At 44.1% G+C, this 27,455-nt stretch overlaps 1 protein-coding gene across 1 annotated transcript in view; it reads left to right on the top strand.

Annotated features, from left to right (window-relative positions):
* The first annotated feature begins 1,738 nt into the window (after positions 1 to 1,738).
* Positions 1,739 to 27,455, top strand: part of ENTPD6 (ectonucleoside triphosphate diphosphohydrolase 6) — a 66,393-nt gene continuing 40,676 nt past the window's right edge. The window contains exons 1-3 of the mRNA XM_040351019.1: positions 1,739 to 1,863; positions 11,992 to 12,251; positions 16,498 to 16,574. Of these exons, the coding sequence (XP_040206953.1) occupies positions 1,856 to 1,863; positions 11,992 to 12,251; positions 16,498 to 16,574 (345 nt within the window). The 5' untranslated portion in view covers positions 1,739 to 1,855. The remainder of the gene's footprint in view (positions 1,864 to 11,991; positions 12,252 to 16,497; positions 16,575 to 27,455) is intronic.

The following is a 27,455-nucleotide window of genomic DNA, read 5'->3' on the forward strand; positions in this document are numbered from 1 at the left end:
ATTGAAGCTGCAAAGGGTGGACCAACTCAATAGTGAACCCCAGGGACTAAGACTGGGATGCCATTAGGGTTGCCACATCATCCATTTAGCCCATGTTCACATTGGGCTGATTTGACATGTCAATACGCATTCCAAATCGGTGCCTATTGCCGGAAACATGACCATCCGAATCTGTGCGTCGCCGACTTTGCGACACCACACCGGTTCCCAAAAGTAGTTTTTGGCGACTTTGGGAGGCAATTTCAAAAGACATTTGTGCATGAACCCGCACAGATGTCTGCCAAACCCGCCCCAGAAGTTGGACTGAAATTCCGATTAAAAAACGTGCGAGTTTAGCTAAACTCGCTTGATTTCAAACCCGCCCTCAGTGTGATTGTGGGCTTAAACTGGAACATGAATTACACAGGTTCTGTGGCTGATTAAGGTGGTAATCTGCATTAAACTAGCCTCAAAACCTGTGTAATTCATAGGAGTTCTGGTTTAAAGGCACAAAGTGGTATCCCAGATCATACCTCCCAACATTCCCCACTACACCCCTCCACTCCCCAATACACCCCTCCGCTCCTTAATACACCCCTCCGCTCCCCACTACACCCCTCCGCTCCCAAATAAACCCCTCTGCTCTCCAATGCAGCCCTTCGCTCCCTAATGCACCCCTCCGTTCCCCACTACACCCCTCCACTCCCCAATACATCCCTCCACTCCTCAATACACCCCTCCGTTCCCCACTACACCCCTCCACTCCCCAATACATCCCTCCACTCCTCAATACACCCCTCCGTTCCCCACTACACCCCTCCACTCCCCAATACACCCCTCCGCTCCCCACTACACCCCTCCACTCCCCAATGCAGCCCTTCGCTCCCTAATGCACCCCTCCGTTCCCCATTACACCCCTCCGCTCCCCAATACACCCCTCCGTTCCCCACTACACCCCTCCACTCCCCAATGCAGCCCTCCGCTCCCCAATACACCCCTCCGCTCCCCGATACACCCCTCCACAATGAAGCCCTTCGCTCCCTAATGCACCCCTCCGTTCCCCACTACACCCCTCCGCTCCCCACTACACCCCTCCACTCCCCAATGCAGCCCTCCGCTCTCCAATACACCCCTCCACAATGAAGCCCTTCGCTCCCTAATGCACCCCTCCGTTCCCCACTACACCCCTCCGCTCCCCAATACACCCCTCCGTTCCCCACTACACCCCTCCGCTCCCCAATACACCCCTCCGTTCCCCACTACACCCCTCCACTCCCCAATGCAGCCCTCCGCTCCCCAATACACCCCTCCGCTCCCCGATACACCCCTCCACAATGAAGCCCTTCGCTCCCTAATGCACCCCTCCGTTCCCCACTACACCCCTCTGCTCCCCAATACACTCCTCTGTTCCCCACTACACCCCTTCACTCCTCAATACACTCCTCCGTTCCTCAATGCACCCCTCCGCTCCCCAATACACCCCTCTGCTTCCCACTACACCCCTCCGCTCCCTGTACACATATCACAACTCCCCTCACATTGCTCAGCACACAAGTGCTTCTCTTTCCCTGCTTTCATTTATCTATTCTAGATCTTCTAGTGACTTCTGCCTGCCTGACATAATTGCGTGATAGCATCACCACATCCGTTCCTATATTGACTAAAAAAAACAGTGCCACATCGAAAGCAGGAGCTTTCCAGGTTTAAAGATGGCCGCTGTGGGCAGTCGCTCTTATGATGTCAGTAGCTGTAGACGCGTCAGAGGCGTGGAATGGGAGCCCCTCCCAGGAATAGAAGGTGATCGGGGAGTGATGTGGAGGTATGCAGTAGTCCCGGTTGAGTTGGGCAGATCGCTGGAAGTGTATGGCTGTGTACTATGTACAGGTAAGTGGCCGTGTATAATACTCCCGGAGTGGGTGTTCTTCCTGGCCGGGGACACGTGATACACCGTAATAGGGGAACCGGGCGGACTGATAGCATCAAAGATGTGACCCCAAATAACTTGTATTGGAATCTACCAATCCCTGGAGGAGGGCTGTCCTCTGATCAGTGCACCACACTAGTGACCATGGAGGACTGGCTCCTTTATTACTACTGTGTGCTGGGAAGAGTATATATATATATATATATATATATATATATATATATATATATGTGTGTTAGAGTGATTCCAAACCTTAATTTTCCTTTTCTTTTTACCAATAAGACCCCTTTCACACTGGGGCGTTTTTCTGGTGCTTTGACGTTTAAAAAAAGCGCCTAAAAGAAGCCACATCTGCAATCCCAATGTGAAAGCCCGAGTGCTTTCAGAGCCCTTTCACACTGCCAGCGCCTAAAAAAAAGTATGGTAAAGCGCCGCTAAGACCCCTTTCACACTGGGGCGTTTTTTAGGCACTTTGGCGTTAAGTCTCTCAATGGGAAGGGGCGCTTTAAGAGCTCTTTCATGCTGTGCCGCCCATAGTGTCCGCGGTAAAACGCCAATATTTTTGCCGCCGATGCTATGGGCGGATTTGCAGTGCAATTACCCCCTGCTAGCGGCCGAGTAAGGCTCCATTCACACCTTGGCGACAAAACGCCTGACGCCGGACGCTTGTGCCGCTGGAGGGGAGAATTCCCATTGATGTCTATGAGATGGTTCACATCTCATAGACGCCGTACGCCTGCCGCCTGAAAACAAGTCCCGGACCCTTTTTTTCAGGCGGCATTGGCGTTCGGCCATAGAAAGCAATGGGAAAGATTTGTTTAAAAAAAACAAAAAAAAGTTGCACGAATCGCAGCAAAATACGCCGCGTACACGGCGTTACTTGTCGCGGAGGTGTGAATGCAGCCTAAGGGTAAAACTGCCCGCAATGCGCTGCTGAAGCAACGCATTGCGGGCGGTATATCTGCGCTGTCCCATTGATTTCAATGGGCACTAGTGGAGGTGGAGCTGTAAACACACCGCTCCTTCTCCGCTCCAAAGATGCGGCTGGCAATACTTTTTTTTTTTTTTTACCGTTCCGCTAGCGCACTGATCCAGTGTGAAAGCCCCTCGCTCAGGCTTTCACACCGGAGTGAATGGGGACAGATTTTTAAGGGCGTATTGCAGGCGCTATTTTGTAACGCAATACACTCCAGTGTGAAAGGGGTCTAGGAGCGGTGTATTGAACGCTCCTAAAGCGCTGCAAAGGAGCTGCTTGCAGGACTTTTTTTGATGCCCTGCCAGCGCAGCGCCTCATTGTGGAAGCACTCAGGCTTTCACATTGGGATTGCGGATGAGGCTTCTTTCAGGATCTTTACAGGCGCTTTTTTTAACGCCAAGATCAGTTTCACACTGGGCGTTTTTCAGGTGCTTTGGAGCCCTTTTACACTGAGGCGCTGCAAAACGCCTTAAAACGCCTTTACCACTATTACCGTGTTTTTAGGGCGCTAGCGGTAAAAGTAACGCAATGCTGCAGCAGTTTTAACAGAGTTTTTCAAGCGTTATTGAAGCATGGGCAATTTCAGTCCAGCTGTTGTAGATGCGCTTTTTTTTTTTGCTTGCATGTTTACATTTTTGGGAGATCATGTGACTTTTCTACAGCTCAGAGCGAATTATAGGCGCTATTCAGGTGTTTTTACAGCGCTTTTAATTCATTTCAATGGAGAGGGGCGTTTTTTCAGCGCCCAAAAGCTGCTCCAAAGATGTTGCTTGCAGGACTTTTCTCAACACCCCGCCAGCGTAACGCCTCAGTGTGAAAGGGTCCATTGAGATGCATGGAGAGCATTTTATGAGCATTTTATTAGCACTATTTTAAACGCTAAAATGCTTTCAATGGGAAGGAGCGGTAAACACACCGCTCCAAAGATGCTGCTAGCAGGACTTTTGGAGCGGTCCTGCTAGCGCACCGCTCCAGTGTGAAAGTCTTCGGGCTTTCACATTGAGGCTAGGTTCACACCTATGCGAATTGAGTGCGGTTTAAACCGCATCTAATTCGCAGGACATTTCAAAATACATTGTTTTCAATGAGGCTGGTTCACATATGTGCGATGCATTCGCACTGCGTATTGCCTCCAAACCGCATGCGGTTTTTATGTCTTGCGGTGCGGCTCAGGTGCGAATTCAGTCCCATTATCTTCTATGGGTACGCATCTAATTCGCACATGTGTTCAGTTCTCTGCAGGAGTTTCTCTCATTCAGCTCAATACAATTCTCCCCCACTCTCCTCTCACCCGGAACTCCTCCCAGGTCTCCAAATTCGCACCTGATCTGCAGCTAAACCGCAGTTGATCTGCAGAACACCCTCTAGAGAAATCTGCAAAGACAACGCAGCTCAAAAAAGCAACGCACTAGTGTGATTCCGGCCTGAGACTGCAGGGCATGAGTTTTTTTAGGCGCTATTATAAGTCCAGGAAGTGAACAGGCAGCAGCTTCAGCTGCCCACAGTTAAAAATGGATGCAGCCAAACTCAGTGGAGGGAAATTTCTGCAGCATATTTGGCAAGAACAGAATGACAGTATATAGAAAGATAATCACTTAAGACCCGGACCTTTAGGCAGCTAAAGGACCCGGACAGTTTTTGCGATTCGGCACTGCGTCGCTTTAACTGACAATTGCGCGGTCGTGCGACCTGGCTTCCAAACAAAATTTACGTCCTTTTTTTTCCCCACAAATAGAGCTTTCTTTTGGTGGTATTTGATCACCTCTGTGGTTTTTATTTTTTGCACTATAAACAAAAATAGAGCGACAATTTTGAAAAAAATGCAATATTTTTTTACTTTTTGCTATAATAAATATCCCCCAAAAATATATAAAACATTATTTTTTTTTCCTCAGTTTAGGCCGATACGTATTCTTCTACCTATTTTTTTGGTAAAAAAAATTGCAATAAGTGTTTATCGGTTGGTTTATAGCGTCTACAAAAAAGAGGATAGTTTTATTGCATTTTTATTATTATTTTTTTTACTACTAATGGTGGCGATCAGCGTGTTCTTTTTTTTTTTTTTTTTTGTGACACTGACATTATGGCAAGCACTTCGGACAATTTTGACACATTTTTGGGACCATTGTAATTTTCACAGCAACAAATGCATTTAAAATGCATTGTTTACTGTGAAAATGCCAGTTGCAGTTTGGGAGTTAACCACAGGGGGCGCTGAAGGGGTTATGTATGACCTCATCTGTGTTTCTAACTGTAGGGGGGGTCTGGCTGTAGGTGTTCCCTTTTAGGGAACACACGATCGATGACAGCGCCACAGTGAAGAACGGGGAAGCCGTGTTTACACACAGCTCTCCCCGTTCTTCAGCTCTGGGGACCGATCGCGGGACTCCAGCGGCGATCGGGTCCGCGAGTCCCGCGGCCACAGAGCTTCGACGTATATCGGCGTGAAGGGGTCCTTAAGTGGTTTAAAGGGGTGTTCCTGCCTTTTTTTAAGTTTATTAAAAGTCAGCAGCTACAAAAAGTGTAGCTGCTGGCTTTTAATAAACAGACACTTACCTGCTCCAGCGACGCGCCGGTGTCTTCATTCTTAGTGTGGGCGCCCGGCAGTGACAGCTTTCGGCTTCACGGCCGGGCACCCACTGCGCAAGCGCGAGCTCACCTACAGGAAGGGGCTGTGAAAAGGCGATTAAGCTAATCGCCTTTTCAGCCCCTCGGAGGAAGTGGGACAGGAAGTCCCCTTCTCCCGAAGCCCCCAAATGTGGCATGTAAGGGGGCGAGGAGTGGGTTAAGCGGAAGTTCCATTTTTAGGTGGAACTCCGCTTTAAGGACCGATCCCACCACATATATATTGCGGCAGGGCAGCCCTATTGCGCAAAACGACATACCCTTATGTTTCGTGCACAAGATACAGCAGACGGCTTGGGGGGGAGGCCAATGCGGGGGGAGGGGGGTTGGGGGCGGTGGCCGCAATATCCTCAGAGGCAGAACGGGGACCTGCCTATGTAAACAAACAGGTCCCCGTTCTGACAGGGGAGTACAGTGTGATCGTCGTTCCAAGGAAGAATACATATTGGCCTAATAAACTCAAAACAAACAATGCTGCGCTAGTGATAATAAATGTATCCAACCACTTAGTGTATCAGTTCTCCTGTGCAAATATGAGTGCCAACATAATAATGTGACTATAAGATAATATGACACATTGATGTGTTTGTTCTTGTGATCATATAAATCCTGTGCTTGAGTGCAATCAAATATTTAGTTAAAGGAGTTCTCTGACCTAAAACTTTTAACCCCCGCTGTGCCCGGGCTGTAAAACTATACAAAATAAACTGTCACTTACCTGCCTACGATCCCCCGTTGTTCCGATATCGCCGTCCCGTTCTCCGGTCCCGGTCTCTTCCGCTTCCTGTGTGTCGGTGACTCATAGTGCGCTCAGCCTTTCAGCGGCCGCGACGGGACATTGCTGCGGCCGCTGATAGGCTGAGCGCACTATGAGTCACCGACACACAGGAAGCGGAAGGGGCCCGGGACCAGAGAACGGGACGGCGATATCGGAACAACGGGGGATCGTAGGCAGGTAAGTGACAGTTTATTTTGTATAGTTTTACAGCCCGGGCACAGCGGGGGTTAAAAGTTTTAGGTCAGAGAACTCCTTTAATGAAAATGTCTGTAAAAAGTTGTCACTAGCGCAGCATTATTTGTTTTGCTTTTTTTTGCACATTTATATTGTGAGTGTGTTGCTTGCATATGTTACTCAGATTGTATTTTAGTTGCTCGCAAGACTACCTATTACATGTTGGCCTAAACTGATAAATACATTTTTTTAATTTTTTATATAATTTATGTTATTGGATATGTATTCTAGCAAAAAGTAAAATGGTCGATCTTTTATTTTTTTTTTTTTTTTTTTTGTATATATTGCATAAAATAAAAACCGCAGAGGTGATCAAATGGCACCAAAATAAAGCTCTATTGTGGGGGGGGGGGGGAACAACAATGTTATTTGGGTACAGCGTCGCACTCCTGTGCAATTGTCAGTTAAAGTAACGCGGTGCAGTATCACAAAAAAATACCTGGTCATTAAAGGGGGTAAATCCTTCCAGGGCTGAAGTAGTTAAACCACTTCATTACCAGGCATTTAACCACCTTCCTGCCTAGGCCGGTTTTCAGCTTTCCGTGCTGTCGCACTTTGAATGACAATTGCGCGGTCGTGCAACACTGTACCCAAACTAAATGTTTATCATTTTGTTTCGCTCAAATAGATCTTTTGTTTGGTATTTAACCGCTTCCATACAGGGCTGTTATACACACATCCATACCAGGCCTATTCTGGCACTTCTCTCCTACATGTACAAATCATAATTTTTTTGCTAGAAAATTACGCAGAACCCCCAAACATTATATATGTTTTTTTTTTTAGCAGACACCCCAGGGAATAAAACGACGGTCATTGAAACGTTTTATCTTGCACGGTATTTGCGCAATAATTTTTCAAACGCCTTTTTTTGGGGAAATTTTTTTTTTCATGAATTAAAAAAATAACAAAACAGTAAAGTTAGACCAATTTTTTTGTAAAATATGAAAGATGATGTTACACCGAGTAAATAGATACCTAACAACATGTCACGCTTTAAAATTGCGCACACTCATGGAATGGCGCCAAACTTCGGTACTTAAAAATCTCCATAGGCAACGCTTTGAAATTTTTTACAGGTTACCAGTTTGGATTTACAGAGGAGCTCTAGTGCTAGAATTGTTGCACACGCTCTAACGCAAGCGGCGATACCTCACATATGTGGTTTAAACGGCGTTTACATATGTCGGCTTGCGTGTGCTTCTGCGCGCGAGCTACTGGGGACAGGGGCGTTATATTTTTTTTTTTTATTTCTTTTTTTTTTTACATATTTATTTCTTTTTTTACACTTTTTTTTTTTTTTTTTTTTTTATATATTATCACTTTTATTCCTATTACAGGGAATGTAAACATCCCTTGTAATAGGAATGTGTGTGACAGGTACTCTTTATGGAGAGTTGCGGGGTCAATAAGACAGCACATCTCTCCTCCAGGCTGGAAAGCATGAAATCTGTGAATTTTTTTCACCGATCTCATGATCAGTGTTGCTTAGCAGCCGCAATTGCGGCTTTGTTTACTTACGGGGACCCGGGCGTGACGTCATCACATAGCGCCCGGGTCCTCCGACGATCATAGAGATGACTGGTGATCATCTGGTCACCAGTCATCTCTATGCTTCCTGCGAGCGCCGGACGATTAGTTCTCCGGGCCCCCGATGGCACGGGAGAGCCCGGAGAAGCATCGGATGGCGGCGGGAGGGGGGATGTCCCCTCCCGCCGCCTGTAAGAACGATCTAGCGGCGGTACCGCTGCTATGATCATTCTTACGTTGTGCAGAATCGCTGGCAGAAGAGAAGAGGCATCTGAATGATGCCTCTAGCTGCAGGCATCATTCAGATATCCCCCCACAAAGCCCAGGACGTCATATGACGTCCACCTGGATCGTTAGAGGTCCTTTGTGGACGTCATTTTACAATGGGCTGGTATGGATGTGGTTAAAGGAGAAGTCCAGCCTGAGCTTGTTTGGCTGGGTTCCTCCTATGGGTCACAGGAGTGTAATTTGTTTTGCACTTCTGTGACCCTTTTTTCAGCAGAGAGAGGGCTGAAGTCTGTAGCAAGCTGCTTACAAGCACTTAGTACATGGGTCTTCAAACTACGGCCCTCCAGTTGTTGAACTACAATTCCCATCATGCCTAGTCATGTCTGTGAATGTCAGTGTGTTACAATGCCTCATGGGACGTGTAGTTCTACAACAGCTGGAGGGCCGTAGTTTGAGGATCCTCAGACTTAGTGTTTGTAAAGCCACTTTTTTTTTTTTTTCCCTCTGTTAGATAACATTAAGCTCCCCAGTGTATGTGATTTATAAAAATACCTTGCCTAATTCCTCATTGAAAGAGGATGAAAGGCACGTAAATTAGAATGCATCGATGCTAGTATCTGTGCCGATACCAAACATATGCAAGAGTATCGGTACTCTTGCAAATGCTCCGATTCCTAATCTGATACCTGTTGCATCGGACCAGGTGTCCTCAAGCTCAGACGATCAGTGGCAGTCACACAAGGAGGAAAGGGGAAAAGTTTGTTTACAATTGCCTTTCCCCGTTCTTCAGCTCTGTGACCCGATCGCGGGACACCGGCGGAGATCGGGTCCTGCGGACGCCTTCACGGGGAACAGGACCGGGTTGCGAGGGCAGCGGCATGCTTGCGACCCACTGCTGGGCTCTTAAAGGCGACGTACAGGTACGTGCTTGTGCCCTTCTGCCGACGTATATCGGCGTGAAGGGGTCCTTAAGCGGTTAAATAAGTATTGGTAATCGGTATCTGCTAGTATTTAGGGGAAAAAAGTAAAAAAATAGTAACTAAAACGCAACTTGTACTCGATCTTAATTAATAAAGTGGTATCAGTACAACCCTAACGTATACTGACCACGGTGTCAGGGCTCAGCAGCCATGATAAACTGTCAGTTTACGAGAGGGCAGAACAGGTATTTCAGGTGGGGCAAATTAAACAGCACAAGCACTGTGCTGTATAACATGCTTTAAAGCAAGGGTAGGCAACCTGGGGCCCTCCAGCTGTTGTGGAACTACAATTGCTCTCAGAGGCATGAACTTTTAGTTCTGCAGCAGCTGGAGGACCCCAGGTTGCCTACCCATGCTTTAAAGGAACAGGATCAATTTTGGGGTAACAAACACTTTAATTCAAAGCCACACTGCCTGTATCCATAGACGCAGGCAGTGGTGTTTGGCTCTGCCACCACTCGCTCATCAAAAGTAATTGGCAGCAGTAGGAGCCAATGGCTCCTGCAGTCTCGGTCTCCTGTGAGGAGAGAGAGCCTCTTCTCTTGGGCACATCGCTGGTTCGGGCTCAAGTTTCATCTTCTTGTTTTGTTTAAAAAAAAAAAAATAATCATACTTCCCTGCTCTGTGCAATGGTTTTGCACAGAGCAGCCCTGATCCTCTTCTGGGGTCCCCTGCTGGTGCTCCAGGCCCCTCCCCTTCATCGGGTGCCCCCAAGTCCTGGGGGAGGGGGGGTTTGATTGACCGTGAAAACCCATCTTTGTCCAATGTGGAGCGGCGGGAGCCGCTGTGCTTGTGCACATCACTGAATCGGGTGCGCTCAGGTAGGGAAAAGGGGGCTTCAGAAATGGCTAAAAAAAAAAGAGGGCACCCTGGCCTAGTGCATTATCCCACAAAGATGTATTAGGAATACATAAACAAACGAATACTACTCAAAAACTAAAGGTGATAAAAACACACCTCATGGCCATATTCTCCCAGACCTGCTGAAACCTCTAACACAGGGGCTACCCAACCTGGGTCCCTGCTGGCTAACCTGTTTTGAAGGTAAGTACTTCTTCAGTGGCTCTGAAACGCAGCAAGAACGCATCCAAATTGCTTTTTTGATGCATTTTGAGTCGCATGACCCATGACACGCACCATAAGCATGGTAAAATTGCGGATGTTTTCGGCAGCCATTATCGGCACTCTTCTTTTTTTCTTTTTTTTCTTTTGTTTTGTCACAATGCTGAAAACCCCATTTTCAGGCCGATTAATATTCGGCACATCACTAGTGCATGGCCATTATTCCAAAAATCTAAACGGCATTCGTCTATAGGAAAATGTAATGGGGTTTTCTCCTCTTTTAGTTGAGCACACACCTATTAGGTGTATAAACCTTCTTAAAGTGGAGGTTCACCCGTATATATGACTATTTCCCCCTAGATTCCTGCTCGTTTTGTCTAGGGGAATCGGCTAGTTGTTTTAAAAATATGAGCCGTACTTACCGTTTACGAGATGCATCTTCTCCGTCGCTTCCGGGTATGGGCTGCGGGAATGGGCGTTCCTATTTTGATTGACAGTCTTCCAAGAGGCTTCCGACGGTCGCATCCATTGTGTCACGATTTTCCGAAAGAAGCTGAACGTCGGTGCGCAGGCGCAGTATAGAGCCGCACCGACGTTCGGCTTCTTTCGGCTACTAGTGACGCGATGGATGCGACCATCGGAAGCCTCTCGGAAGACTGTCAATCGGAAGGAACGCCCGCTCCCGAAGACCCATACCCCGGAAGCGACGGAGAAGATGCATCTCGAAAACGGGTAAGTACTGCTCATATTTTAAAACAACTAGCCGATTCCCCTAGACAAAACGAGCATCCATCTAAGGGGAAAAGAGAAAAAAATAAATAAATGGGTGAACTCCCGCTTTAAGAGAAAACCAAAGAAAATTCCCTGCTCAACATGCCAGCCAGCTTGCAACCAACATAATTATCCTCTCTAACAGTTTGCATTAAAAACACGGTGTTTAGTTTGCACACATTTTGCAAATACATGCGTAAGCTGTGGAGGCCATGACAAGGCACCCCAATATTATCCTAACTATACAATTATTTTTTTGAGAGCCTCCATAGTAAAAGCACATATATAATGGATAGGCAGAGTCTGGAGGGAGTCCACCCCTCCTTGAAGGCACAGGGGCGCACTGGAAACACCCAGCACATGGCACAATGGCGCCAAAGGTGTCCACTGCATCCCCTCACCAGTAGTGCATCCTCCTGGTGAGGGGACATACTGGACACATTTTCCCTCTAACCTGTCCATTGTAATGCATGTGCTTCTACTATGGAGGCTCTCATAAATGTGTAGTTAGGACTGCAGACAATAATGGGGTGCAATGACGCGGCCTCCGCAGCTTAGGCATGTATTTTTAAATGTGTGCAAACTAAACCCCTGTTTTTAACACATACTGTTAGTATAATTTGGTTGCAAGTTGAGCTGGGAATTTTTATTGGTTTTGTTTGACATGCGTCGCCCTTCCATGTGCTCTTGTTTCAAAGGCCAGTTATAGGTGAGGGCAGTGGCCATTTGTAGAAGCATTCTTGTGTGTCAGTGGCTCATCAAGTAGAAAAAAAAAAAGGCCAATGACATTCCTGGGGCCTGCAAAAAAAAAAGTAAAGCCCGTATTCTCTTTTGGTTTGTTTAAAGTTGTGCCATTACCTTACTAATAAACATAATTTAAAAAGCTTTTGAATTTCCTTTTCAGCTTTTCTGAAGCTATAGCCATGAAGTTCTCAAAGCTGCCCTGTCTCCTGCTGATTGCACTTTGTGTGACGCTCTTCCTCAGCTATGTCACGTGGAGTCCTCACTCCAATGTGGAATCCGTGAGTACAGCCCCTAAGTTTCCACACGAAGAAGGAAGTGGCAGAAGAAAAACCTCACAGGATGTATTTTATGGAATAATGTTTGATGCTGGAAGTACCGGAACACGCATACATGTATATAAATTCAGCCAAACATCCTCTGGTAAGTTGGGCCAACAAAAATGTTCTAAGTCCTCAATCACGCAGGCACAGAGGGACACAGTGTGAAGAAGGCATGTGTTTGTCGCCAGAAGACACCTGGGAGTGAGTGGTATTTGCGTACAGCCACCTTTACAGATCAATGGCAGGCTGCGGCTGTATGCTTATCACAGCACATCCAAGTGCTTGCTTGCATAAGTAATTGATGAGTGGCCTTGGGTGCAAAATGTCTATGTCCAGTGCTGACCATTGACTCCTGTACGCAAGCAAACAGTAGTACCAAACCTTCTGCCTTTTTAAAGCTTAAAGGGGTTGTATGAGTTCATAATAAAAAATGTGTGTGTGTGTGTGTGTGTGTGTGTGTGTGTGTTATACTTGCCTCCCATGGTGCAGGTCGTTTTGCTCAGAGTGGCCCCAATCCTCCTATTCTGGGGTCCCACAGCGGCTGTCTCAGCTCCTCCCCGCTAAAGCTTAACCCCTCTGGGAAGCTCTTTCCCAAGAGGGTTAGTTGGCGGGCGTGCTCCTGTGTCATACAGTTGGCATCATCCATAGACTCCAAATGTATGACTCGGTCCCGCCCCCGAGCCATAGCTGCACTGCTATCAATCTCAATCAATGGCCGGACTCGTGGAGAAGAGGACGCCGAGGGACACGCACAGCAGGTGAAGGGGCTCAGGTAAGTAAAATGGGGGGGGGGGGGGGTTGGGGGCCCATGACAGCGAGGTGTTTTTTCACCTTAAAGTGGAGGTTCACCCTATAAAAAATTTCTAACACTGCATCCAGCCCAGTTGTGCATATAAAATAACACTGACCTTTTTTTTTATTTTTTTTCGTAGATAGCGTGTAGCCGTGGAATTCACAGCGGCTTCCGGGTAGGTTATCCAGCGGGAGTGGGCATTCCTAAAGACATGCCAATTGATTGACATGCTAAACGACGGCGCACACAGCGCATCACGACTTCCCGAAGGAAGCTCAGGTCGGCTCGGCGCCTGCGCGAATAGAGCCGGCCCGAGCTTCCTTCGGGAAGTCGTGACGTGCTGTGTGCGGTGAATTCCATGGCTACACGCTATCTATCTATACATTATGCAATCTGATTGTATATTTAGTGAGAAGAGTGATCACTGATTGATTGTGTTTCATTTAAAAAACAGGCAGCTGGGAATGGGGGGGTGGATGATGCAGGGTGTGCGCTAATCAGATCGGCTGGTCAACTTCTTCCTGTGTCATGACCTGTTCAGGAAAAATACATTACTAATGGAAACGTGGATTAGGACAAGGAAAGTAAGTAGATTTAATGGAAAGCTTTGATATTTTTACAAAAAGTACATGAGTGCTATATTGGTGCATAGGGGAGCTGGAATTTAGAAAAAACGTGTACAAAGGTGAACTTACATTTTTTAAGGTGGAACTTGGAAAAGGATTAAAAGATAAAGAATCTGCTACTCTGTAAGTGCTAAAATCAGCTGCTGAAAGTGCTTGAAACTGAGAGATTGTCATTTTAAAACCAGTAAGGTGAACTTAAAATAAACTGGTAAAAATACATGTATAGTGCACATAGAAAACTGGTTAAATTGCTCATATTCTCACTTGCAATACAAGGATATTGTCTGGAATCTGGATGTTAACAGCATAGACCAGAGGGCCTCAAACTACGGCCCTCCAGTTGTTCAGTAACTACAATTCCCATCATGCCTAGTCATGTCTGTGAATGTCAGAGTGATGATCACATTAGAATGCATTAAGGTGAAAACATTTTTTCCTTTACAACCCCTTTAATTACTTGGAGAGGATCTGCAAAGAGGAGTGGGACAAAATTCCTCCTGAGATGTGTGCAAACCCGGTGGCCAACTACAAGAAACATCTGGCCTCTGATTGCCAACAAGGGTTTTGCCGCCAAGTCATGTAATTAAACAGTGGATAAAGTGACAAGTGCTTTTGCGCTAAAATGGATCCTAAATGAGTGAATCCACCAAAAATATATAGTGCAGCAAAACCTAATTATGTTTACATGACATAAAACGGGAATATAAATAAATGGTGATTCTGCGCAACATATCACACTAATGGAATAGTGATATCACATAAGCAAGATAAATGTAAGAGCTGACAAATAATCAGCATATAGTATTAAATGCAAAGAGAATAGTGAGTCCAAATATAAATATATATATACTCAAATAGTGAATAGTGAGTCCAAAATATATAATACTCATAGGGCGAATGTGCAAAAATATATAAAGAATATTGTGCAAAAAAAACGGAATGGAAGTTCAATCCCAATAGTAAACACAAATCAGCTGTCAGGGCAGATATTCTGAATGCACTGGATGAAGGTGAGCACCAGCTCTATGGTGTGAGTGCACGGCCGTGCGATAGAAGATAAACCAGATCCCTGGCTGAGCTCCCGGGACTCTTACCTCTCAGCCCTCCTAAATGGGCATTGATGTACAGGTCACTCGCAGCCTTCTATGGGTGGTCCCTGATGTTTCCTCTCTTGATCTGATGGATCCTTCCTTAATTGGGACAGATGCTCCTCGAAACCAGATGGATGATGTGGGTTATAAGAGAGAGAGAGAGAGGGGACTCCCATAGTGAGGTAACGTTTGGTGCAGGTAAAATATGTTTATTGAGGAAAAACCTGCACTTGCATTAAAAGAAAAATAAAAGTGCAACGAGGAAACAAACAAGCGGCGTTTAAATCGCCAGCTTACGTCACTCCGGGTGTACGTCCTCCAATTCCTACGCGTTACGACACCACGTGTCTTCCCCCAGACGAAGACACGTGGTGTCGTAACGCGTAGGAATTGGAGGACGTACACCCGGAGTGACGTAAGCTGGCGATTTAAACGCCGCTTGTTTGTTTCCTCGTTGCACTTTTATTTTTCTTTTAATGTAAGTGCAGGTTTTTCCTCAATAAACATATTTTACCTGCACCAAACGTTACCTCACTATGGGAGTCCCCTCTCTCTCTCTCTCTCTCTTATAACCCACATCATCCATCTGGTTTCGAGGAGCATCTGTCCCAATTAAGGAAGGATCCATCAGATCAAGAGAGGAAACATCAGGGACCACCCATAGAAGGCTGCGAGTGACCTGTACATCAATGCCCATTTAGGAGGGCTGAGAGGTAAGAGTCCCGGGAGCTCAGCCAGGGATCTGGTTTATCTTCTATCGCACGGCCGTGCACTCACACCATAGAGCTGGTGCTCACCTTCATCCAGTGCATTCAGAATATCTGCCCTGACAGCTGATTTGTGTTTACTATTGGGATTGAACTTCCATTCCGTTTTTTTTGCACAATATTCTTTATATATTTTTGCACATTCGCCCTATGAGTATTATATATTTTGGACTCATTATTCACTATTTGAGTATATATATATTTATATTTGGACTCACTATTCTCTTTGCATTTAATACTATATGCTGATTATTTGTCAGCACTTACATTTATCTTGCTTATGTGATATCACTATTCCATTAGTGTGATATGTTGCGCAGAATCGCCATTTATTTAAAGTCATGTAATGCGAAGGGGATCAAATACTTATTTCACTCAATAAAATGCAAATCAATTTATAACTTTAGTGAAATTTGTTTTCTGGATTGTTTTTGTTGTTCTGTCTCTCACTGTTAAAATACACCTACCATTAAAATTATAGACTGATCGTTTCTTTGTACAAAATCAGGATCAAATACTTTTTCCCTCGCTGTATGATCTTATAGGAAGATTGTTACTGATGTAAATAGAATTGGGACAGGATCTCTTTTTAAAAAGACGAGGTCCGCCCACCCCTGCAAAAACTAAAAGCCAGCAGCTACACATAGTGCAGCTGCTGACTGTTAAGAATAGGACACTTACCTATCCTGGAGTCCAGCGATGTCGGCACCGCAGCTGATGTTTCCATCAGCTGTCGGGTGCTGCTGCCACTATTGCGGGTAAGGGAACCCGGCAGCGCAGCATTATGGCTTCACGCCAGGTCCCTACAGCGCATGTGCGAGGCACCTCCGTGCTCTCCTGGGCGAGCCGCTGATGGAATGTGCTGCTGCCTGGTCTCTCGGAAGTGGGGACAGGATACCTGTCAAAGACAAGTATTCACCCCCCGAAGTGTGGCACCGGAGGAGGGGAGGGCGACAAATGAGCGGACGTTCGACTCTTGGGTTTAACATCTGTAGGTCTTTGTTATTGCAAAGTCGGGTATTGATGCCATTGTAACCGTGTTTATTTTCAACTGGCCTTTTCTCACCAGGTGTGCCCATTCTGGATCATGAGACATTTAAAGCTATAAAGCCAGGATTGTCTGCATATGCTGATGAGCCAGAAAAAGTAAGTATACAGAATGGAATGTTTTTGTTTTTTGAAATGCCCATTTTTCATCACCATTGCATAGTCACTGAAAAGTCTGACAACATGATGTGTAACTGGTTGTAAAATAGGACTTGGGATGTGGTAGAAGAGGGTATGCTAGCAGGTAGGCTTTATTGCAGAAGAGACATACTATACTATAAGTCTAGGTTCACATCTATGCGGCTGCGCTTGATGTGTTTTTCAGGCACGTTTTGCTGTGTGTGTTTGTGTTTTTTTTTTTTAATGCAGTTTTAATGCATTTTACGTTTATTTGTTAAACACACTGTCTGAAGCTGGTTGCTAAGGAGGGGGCTGGCACAAAAACATTGTGAAAAAATCCTGCATGACAGCTGATGACTCATTGGTTAAGGACACAGTGGCCGGTTTCCTGGCCCCCTCCTTGGCAACCACCTATAATGCCTCCATAGAAATGGAAAACCTAAAAACTGCGCTAATAATACCCAAACGCAAACCCACTAAGGCAGCAGCTGGAGTGCGATACACAGATAATATACAAAAACAAAAAAGCTAAGCCACAAATATTACAAATTACATGACAAGAGGATTGGTGTATTAAAGTCAATATGCATGTATATTACACCATAAAACCCTCTTATTGGGGAACAAGTCCGTAGGAAGGCAAGGTGTAGCACTAAATCATAGGGTTCTTCTTGATAAGATCCTGTAGATAGTGTCCCAAACACACACCACCAAGTGACATATATGGCAAATGGGTGACCCTCCACCGGAAATAAGAGGCCGCTTACCAGAGGGCAAGCAAATCAAACGTTTGGCTATAGCCCAGCCGTGGCCTTTAACTCCTCGGGGACCCGGGATGGAAGAGGTTAACAGCAGACACTCAGTGGAAAACCGCTCCAATTCAATCGTTTTTAGGACAAGAAAGAGAGGTGTACCATAGCGTCCGTTTCACAAAAGATTTATTATAAAAAATGAGAGATATACTCGCAAACACAAGTTTAAAAACGGCATGTAATCCAAACAAATGCCGGCCGGCATACAAGGAGCCACCCTCCTCTGCGTGGTGACGTCACTGCGTGGCCTCCCAGACGCGTTTTTGTCATCAAAAGATGTTCTCAATGGGGGACATTGAGAACGTCTTTTGATGACGAAACGCGTCTGGAGGCCACGCAGTGGAGGAGAGCTCCTTGTATGCCGGCCGGCATTTGTTTGGATTACATGCTGTTTTTAAACTTGTGTTTGTGAGTATATCTCTCATTTTTTATAATAAATCTTTTGTGAAACGGAGTCAAGCTATGGTACACCTCTCTTTCTTGTCCTAAAAACGATTGAATTGGAGCGGTTTTCCACTGAGTGTCTGCCGTTAACCTCTTCCATCCCGGGTCCCCGAGGAGTTAAAGGCCGCGGCTGGGCTATAGCCAAACGTTTGATTTGCTTGACCTCTGGTAAGTGGCCTCTTATTTCCGGTGGAGGGTCACCTATTTGCCATATATGTCACTTGGTGGTGTGTGTTTGGGACACTATCTACAGGATCTTATCAAGGAGAACCCTATGATTTAGTGCTACACCTTGCCTTCCTACAGACTTGTTCCCCAATAAGAGGGTTTTATGGTGTAATATACATGCATATTGACTTTAATACACCAATCCTCTTGTCAAGAATTTGTAATATTTGTGGCGCGGCTTTTTTGTTTTTGTATAATGCCTCATACACACGATCGGTTTTCCTGAAGGTCAAAAGTCCGCTGGGAAAACCGAAAACCTGCTCGGTTGCTTTTCCCTGTGTACACATGGCCGGTTTTTCCAACAGGAAAACTGCCATGACCGCTTTTGTCTGGGGAAAACCGGTCGTGTATGTATGCCCCACTGCAGTGTTTCCCATAGGAAAACTGTGGAGCAAAAAACGCAGAGAAAAGTTCTCATTTTTTTTTGTTTGCCGTTTTCCTGTCGGGAAAACTGCTATGGAGCATACACGCGGCCGGTTTTCTCGACCAAAAGCAAACATGGCAGTTTTCCCGTCAAAAAAACTATTGTGTGTACGAGGCATTAAAGCGTTTTTAAACGGAAAAATAAACACAAAACACTTTAAAAATCGCATCACAAACACAACACTTGCGATTCCATTGAAGTCTATTACACGCAAAAGACAGGGAAAAAAGGTCCCTGACCCTTTCCATCATGCATAGATGTGAACGTGTACCATAGGAAACTATGTTAAATGGACTGTAGTGCGTTTCTGCAAACTGAAAAAAATGCATAAGTGTGCACCTAGGGTAAATGCTTCTTGCTTTCCTGCCTGCTAGCAAACTTCTTCAGACTATACATGGAGCTCTGCATGTCTTGGTGCTGAGATGAATCAACTGTGTGCATGTGCAGGAGTTGCATCACTCTAGGCTTGCCAATGAAGGTGGCTGAAGACACCAAATGCAAAAGGAAAGCTGGGTGAAGTTGCCAATGAGGGAGCTAGCAGACATTGTATTGTTGGAGTGGAGGCAAGTACTGCTTAATTTAGTTTAACCACTTGCTGACCACCCTATAGCACTTTTACTGCTACAAGGTGGAAGCTGTGTGTGTGTGTTTTATAAAGAGAGAGAGATTCTGCACTTCATAGTGCGCATGCACTATGAAGGAAAGGCATACCCGTGCCATTCCTTCAGAGCCTTGTGCAGTAAATGGTGATGTCCTCGTGGCTCGGCTATTCAAAGGCCTGGCGCCCATGAACCCTGAAGACCGGGTGAATATTGAAACCCTGTCTGCATTGGCAGCATGCTGCTATAGGACTTTGTCTTTTTAATACACCTTTAGCTGACCACCTATAATGGTGCAAAAATGTCTCTTCCTCAATCATAGCAACAGTACTCAGGTTTATAGACATGGTTTACAAGACTCCACTCTCCCCAGCCTCTCAAAATTAAAGCACAGAGCTTGCAAACAAATTGCAGACTATTGCATGGAATGTGGCATCCCAGCAATGGTTTTGGGTTTACTGTACTATACAATATAATTGGTATTTTTTAGACGTGCCAATTATTTGCACACTGACCCCAATTAGCCTTGCAGCTAGTATTTCCTATTGTCAGTGAGGCCCTTTTTCCTTTTAGATATGTAACATTGCAGGTTTTTTAGCATCTGCCAGTATAAAGTAGAGTACTGTAATAGGTTTTATATAAGATGTCTTGCATAGACATCTCTTACTGGCTTTAGGCTGTCACAAACAACTGTTCCATAGATACATAAAGACAAGTATTAAATGCTTTGTGCATTTGTGGTCATGCAAATCGGCATGACAGAAGGTTTTGATTTGCTTGATGTGACTCTTACATATTTTTTATTTATCCAACAATGCTGCACTCTCAGGAACCACGTCCTGGAACACAAGTAGTGTACATAGCAGCAGAAAGTCCCTAACATAATGTTTATACTAGCCTGCACCAAAACATGTATACAGCGCAGTGAGGAACCTTGTCCTAATGACTTATTGAAACATGTTATATCTCAATAGTGTGATAGTCACAATAATTGATTGGGCACACTTATGTGTGAACAAACCCATACACTGTCGGATCAAATCAGTCAAATGCCATCTGTAGATGCTAAGCTCTTGCTGTGAGGCCAAAGTTCTAACACAATAGTGGGATCTATGATGGATTAGGAGGCTACCATGAGCTATTTAAAAACTTTATTGAAAAAACTTAATTAAGACCACCTGGAGACAAACTGTTAAGTTTGTATATCCAGTATGTCTCCTGAATACGCAGTTTAAGAAACCTAATTTTCAGTTAGACTGGATAGTATGGACTCCATGGCAAAAACTTTTAGGTCTGCAGTATTTTTCAGACATGCTGCATTTTATCACAGCACATTGTACAGAACCACATGGCACTGTTTACCCAGTGCCCCTGATATTCTGCGGTTAATAACATTTTCAGTAGGTGTGCATGTAGCATTTGAGAGATTTATCCAGGCTTTTCTGTTGGTGCACTTTGCCTAAGTGGTTGACGGCTCATAGCAGCAGGAACAGAGGTGTATTTTGTAAAATTAAACTTCAAGGCATTTGTAGGCAATATAATATTGTGAGTATGGGGCATTTCTTTTTCTCTTTACCATAGTATGTCTTAAAGTGGAAATAAATCCAGTGACATTGCCCATTCGCAAGCCAATACTTTTTTTTTATAAAAGCCATAAAATCAAAAGATGGGATGCTTTGTACTAAAACAGAAGATATATTGGCAGTCTTTAAATCCCTTTATCAGGAGCTATACAGCTCAAGAGCTACCTAAGCCAATGCTGAACTCTCTCAACTTCTAGATATTGGCCTTCCCACTTTGTATCATTGTGTTAAATGTATGTTGAATGCGTAGACTACTATATGAGGAATTGGAAGCTGCGGTGGCGTCTCTTCCTTAAGAGTAGATGGCACCCCCAAAGAAGTGTATAGCCAATATGGCAAAATACTCCTTACTTTTATTTTTTTAACTACAGACCTTTTAATGCTGCTCTAAGGGAGGGATGTCCTTCTCCGTCTATGACAGAAGCTATAATTATGGTTGTACCTAAGAAAGGGAAAGATATGTTGCTTCCTGACTCTTATAGGCCAATATCTCTGCTTAATACCGACATCAAATTACTAGCTAAAATTATTGCCAATCAACTTAAGAGTTATCCAAACGATTATTCACCCAGATCAAACGGTTTTATGCCTAACTCCTCAACTGCTGTAAATGTAAGATATACCTTTTCTAAATATACAAACTCCTGTTGACAACTCTACTAGCAGAGCCTTGCTGTCTTTAGATGCCGCTAAGGCATTTGACAACCTAGAACGGTGATTATATGGGAAGTACTTAAATGCTCTGACAAAATTTTTTTGTAATTTGCAGATGACTTATTCATTAGTATCACGTATTGCCACATTGGTTAAAGTGTGGTTTAAAAATAAAATATGATCACCCAACCCTCATTTCCACTTTTGCAGATGATATCTTGCTATGTTTAGCTGATGCTCAAATCATTGGTTGCTGCAATGTCCGCTATAGAAAAGTTTGGCATCTTCTCTGGTTTTAAGGCCCGTACACATGATCGGATTTTCCGACAGGAATTGTGTTGATGGCAGGCTGTTGTCGGAAAATCTGACCGTTTGTATGCTCCATCGGACAATTGTTGTCGGAATTTCTGCCAATAAATGTTGGATGGCATGCTTTAAAATTTTCCGACCAACAAATGTGGGTTGTCGGGTTATCCGATCGTGTGAACGCAAGTCCTTCAGACAAAACTCCAAAGTACAAACACGCATGCTCGGAAGCAATGCTAACCATAACACAACATTGGCGAAGTTGCTAAAGAGCTGAAAAACCACATTGTTTCCTGTTTGTTGGCTGACAATTCTTTGCTGTTTTTGTATGCAATACAAGTTCATGGCCAACGCCCTTCAGACAAAAGTCCTACGCTTTGTCCGATGGAAATCCGATTGTGTGTATGAGGCTTTAGGATCAACTGGAACAAGTCAGTATTACTCCCATTGGATCCTCTCCGGGACCCTCTGCCCCCTGTTGTTGTATCACAACTTAAAGTGGACGCAAGGATTAAATATTTAGGGGTAACTATTTCCGCCCATTCCAAGGAATATATCTCCCAAACCTTGATACCCCTACTTTAGAAATTAAGATCTCAAAATGAAGTTTGGTGTAAGCTGCCACTTTCCGTGGCTGGCCATTCAGAGCTTCTGAAAATGATGTGAATGCCACAGCTATTGTATTATTTACATAACTCGCCCTGCTGGATTCCACAGAAATATTTGAAGAGATTTGCTACGATCTTTCGGAGCTTAATGTGGCAGAAAAACCAGGTAGAATTAAATATGAATACCTTCAATATCCCAATCCTCAAGGTGGGCTCTCTGCTCCAAACTCTTGGATATACTTCTTGGCGGCCCGAACACATCTTTGTTCAATATACTTGGCTCTTTAATGTTTTTTGACTCTTCTATCTCCTCCTTTAATCGACACACCCATTCTATACTTCATCTGATTTACAAGGTTTGGCAGTCCACTAAAACAATACTGGGTATTTCAGGATACACTAGATATACACTATTATGGTCGAATAGGGTGTTTTTCTAAAATTTCCCACCTGGAAGGATTTTTTTGAGATGGCAATGTGCGAGGATTACTACCTTTATGCAACTGTACTCCGATGGAGTTCTGAGAACCTATCAGCATCTTTGTATGGACTTTGGTTAGGATAATTTTTTTTTTTTTCTCAATATTTACAATTAAGACATGCGCTGAAAAAACACGGTATGGCCCTGATGCCGCGTACACACAATCATTTTTCGGCATGTAAAAAACATTTAAAAAAAATGTAATTTAAAATGATCGTGTGTGGGCTTCACATAATTTTTCGGGTTCTGAAAAACCGCAAAAAAAAAATTCGAACATGCTGCATTTTTAACGACGTTATAAACTGTAGTTTTTCGGGTTGTAAAAAAATGATCATGTGTGGGCTAAACGACGTTGAAAACCTGCGCATGCTCAGAAGCAAGATCTGAGACGGGAGCGCTTGTTCTGGTAAAACTACCGTTCGTAATGGAGTAAGCACATTCATCACGCTGTAACAGACAGAAAAGCGCAAATTGTCTTTTACTAACTTCCCCTTTTATAGTGCCGTCGTACGTGTTGTACGTCACCGCGCTTTGCTAGAGCATTTTTTTAAACGACCGTGTGTGGGCAACGTCGTTTTAATGATGAAGTTGGGGAAAACTTTTTTCTACATGCTGAAAAACGTAGTTTTTTACATGCCGAAAAATGATCGTGACTGTTCTTTTCCACAAAATCCCTATTTTGGATACTGTCATTTAAGCAGATGACACAAAGGGACTTGTCTCTAAAGTATATAACAAATTACTGTCTGAACTACTCCTTAAAGCGGGGGTTCACCCTATCGACGGGAAAAAAACATATTTTTTTTCTTTTACCTTAAAATCAGGCATTGTAGCGCGAGCTACAGTATGCCTGTCCCGTTTTTTTTAGCCCCATACTCACCTTGTAGTCGTCCATCGAAGATACCGGGGAATGGGCGTGCCTATGGAGACGGAGGATGATTGACGGCCGGCTCTGGCGCGTCACGCTTCTCCGGAAATAGCCGAAATAGGCTTGGTCTTCACGACGCGTGCGCATAGCCTGTGCGCAGGCGCCGTGAAGAGCCGAGACCTACTCCGGCTGTCTTCGGAGAGAGTGACGTGCCAGGGCCGGCCGTCAATCATCCTCCCTCTCCATAGGCACGCCCATTCCCCGCGGGAGCCGAAATCTACGATGGACGACTACAAGGTGAGTACGGGGTTAAAAAAATCGGGACAGGCATACTGTAGCTCGCGCTACAATGCCTGTCTCGATGGTAAAATGTGTCGGGGGGGGGGGGGTGAACTACCGCTTTAAATTTCCAACTCCATGCAGACAAAAATGGGAGGGGGACATTGACGTGAACCTAGAGAGTATATGGGACCAAATATCAGCTGGTCTCTATATCTCCAATGCACAGAGTGACCCAATTTTTTTTATTATTCTACAGGGCATACCGCACCCCGAAGCTGCTGCATAGGGTAGGCAGGAGGAAAAATTATCAATGCGCAAGATGTGATAGCTATGATAAACTCTTTCTGACATTTCACTGAATCCTGATCCTGTCCTATGTCTCATCGGATACATAAACTTTAATAACTTGTGGCCATATTGAGAATGCTCTTTTTGGCGTGTAAATTGATAGCCTCCCGATGGCTATCACCTAACACTCCTACCCTTGGGGACTGGGTACAGGAAACGGATAAATATGTTTTTTGAGAAATACAGTGGAACCTCGGATTGCGGTTAACGAGCGTTTCGCAATACGAGCACTGTATTTGTTCAAATATTAACTTGGTTTGCGAGTGTTGTCAAGCCAAAACAAGCAGGATTAAAGCCAAAGCGGTGTGCAGTACTGCGTTTGGCCTGAGGTGGGGGGTGTGTGGGAGTCGAGCGGTGCCGTTCGGAAATATTATTATTATGGTACTTGTATAGCGCCGTCAATTTACACAGCGCTTTACATATACAATATACATTCACATCAGTCCCTACCCTTGAGCAGCTTACAATTTTTAAGGTCTCTAACTCACATTCATATACTAGGGCCAATTCAGGCAGAAGCCAAATAACCTACCAGCATGTCTTTGGAGTGTGGGAGGTACCCAGAGGAAACCGACGCAGGCACAGGGAGAACATGCAAATATGCCATTCCCGAGCCTTTCTGAGGTCAGTCGAGCTGTCCTCTGGCTTTTTTTGAGTTTCCGTGGCTCTCCGGTGCCAAACCCCCCCCCCCCCCCCCCAACTTTGGCCGTGTACGATATTGCATGCCATTGAAGTCAATGCAGAAGAATTTTTTTAGTTTCCATTGACTTCAATGGGGAAACTCGCTATGATATGCGAGTACTTTGGATTACGAGCATTCGCCTGGAATGGATTATGCTCGTAATCCGAGGTTCCTCTGTATACTTATCTTCAACGTAATGCATCTCAAAGTTTGAGAAAATATGGAAAAAATGGATAGATGCCCCATGTACTACTACCTGTCATGTATTTTTGCTCTTTGGTTTTTATGAATGGCTTAAAGGTGAATAAGTGTAGTGCTAAAAGTGAATAGTCTCAGAAATAACTGAGACTGTAATATGTGAAAGATAAATATTCCATTAAAAATAAGCTTGATATCAAATCACAAAATATATGGAAGACATTAAAGTGGTTGAAACTCTAAGAGAAAATAAAAAATAAATATAGTGAAATGTCCTTGGTGTAAAGAAGAGTCCTTAAGAGTATATCAACTCTCAAACAATAATTAAAATGGTAGTGATCCAAAAGGTGATGAACTGCAACTTGCGTGAATGCAAATAAACAAAGTGCAAGAAATTGATAGGAGATCCACCACCGAGGACTTCAAAAGGCTTACCAGTAGGATTGAACTCAATCAGGCTTGTAATATGGTAAACTCCAGGAAGTCTACTACTGCAGACACGAACTCCAAGGAAATTTGGGATTTCAAGATGGTGGACCTCGGAAAGTGTTTTGGGTCATTGAGCCCAAACAGATGGTTTGTGGAGTTTTATAAAGAAAAAGAAGGAAGGTACATAGCGTAATTCTGTATGGGAACTGACAAATTTATTAAAGACTGAGAAATTGCACTCACATTTCATTAGGTAGAAAGCGCTTGTAATAAAAACAGTGGTATCAGCAGAGTACCTGACGTGTTTCGTCTTAGAAGACATCATCAACGAAGGAAGAAAAGAAAGAAACTGTTTTTATTTTTGTTATAGATCAAAAATGAAATCGGGGGAAAAAATAAAAAAAACTGACATAACATTTTCCCAAAACCATAATATTCAAGACATGCTGTGAGTGACTGTCACAAGTTGCTTGTACAGTAAAACCTTGGATTGCGAGTATAGTTCGTCCGGAAACATGCTTGTAAGCCAAAGCACTTGGATTACCTCTGCAGACACGACCGCCAAGGAAATTATGGATTTCAAGATGGTGGACCTGGGAAAGTGTTTTGGGTCAATGAGCCCAAACAGATGGTTTCCCCATAAGATTTAATGGAAACTCAGATTATTCGTTCCGCAACCATTTACTCATAGGTTCCTCCTTTTTTTTTTTTTTTGTCCATATAAAAAGATTATTGCAAGGTGACCAGGTTGTGTAACCATAAAATGTCCATCCATAAATGGAAGCCTCCACAAGGGGGTTAGATGCAAAATCCAGCAGAAGCTGCAGAGTATAAAAGAGAAGAGAGGCGCCTCCAAGTGTAGCAATATGTTGCTAAATGTTGTACCTTCATTAAATGTAACCATATTGCTACACTTAGGCTCCTCTCTTCTCTTTTTACTCATTTGTGATATGACACTACTCTTTTATATCAAGACATCTCTTGTATATCAAGTCCAAAATGTCTTTAAAAATTAAAATTGTCTTGCAAAACGGGGGGGGGGGGGGGATCAGCAGAAGTTCCTGGGTGAATCTTAAAGTTGACTATTGGTAAAAGATTCTTGTTTAAACTAGACCTCTGGGTAATTAAATCTGCATAATACTCATTCCATGGAATGTATATCTTTGTTTTTCTTGAAAATCAACTCTGGATTACCTTGTGTACTGACTAAAGTGACTTATTAGTGTGTAATGCCTATGACCATGAGCTAATGAATGAGAATGTAGTCTATCTTTTTTTTTTTTTTTTTTCATTAATTAGAACATTGAGGTTTTAAGTGACCTGTAAGCACGTGCACATTGATTAGCTGTGTGTGTTGTATTTAATTGCTAATTGCATATCCCTGATCTAGATGAATACAACAATAAATAATCTGATATTCAAATACAGTACTTTAACCACTTGCCAACCTGTGCTGTAGACAAAAGACATCTACAGCACGGTCAAGTTATTCTGGGAGGACGTCCTCACAGAATCTTGCTCCTGCGCGCATCACGGATCGCGGTAAATTGCCGCTGATAGCGTCCGTTTACCACGTGATCACTCCGTCTTTTGCAGAGAGTTGTGGGAAAAAAATGACAACTTCAAAAAACTCACCATGCCTCTTTCTAAATACCTTGGAATGTCTTATTTCCCCAAAAGGGGTCATTTGGGGGGTATTTGTACTTTTCCTGGCATGTTAGGGTCTCAAGAAATGATAGGCTATCAGTACTTTAGGTGTGATCAATTTTCAGATATTGGCACCATAGCTTGTGGACTCTATAAAACTTTCACGAAGACAAATAATATACACCGATTTGTACTTATTTTTACCTGTAGCAGTAACAATTTTGGCCAAAATTTAGGCAGAAAAATTACAAATGTGTTATATTTTAT

This window comes from Rana temporaria, chromosome 4 (genome assembly GCF_905171775.1).
Source record: "Rana temporaria chromosome 4, aRanTem1.1, whole genome shotgun sequence".
Lineage (NCBI taxonomy): Eukaryota > Metazoa > Chordata > Amphibia > Anura > Ranidae > Rana > Rana temporaria.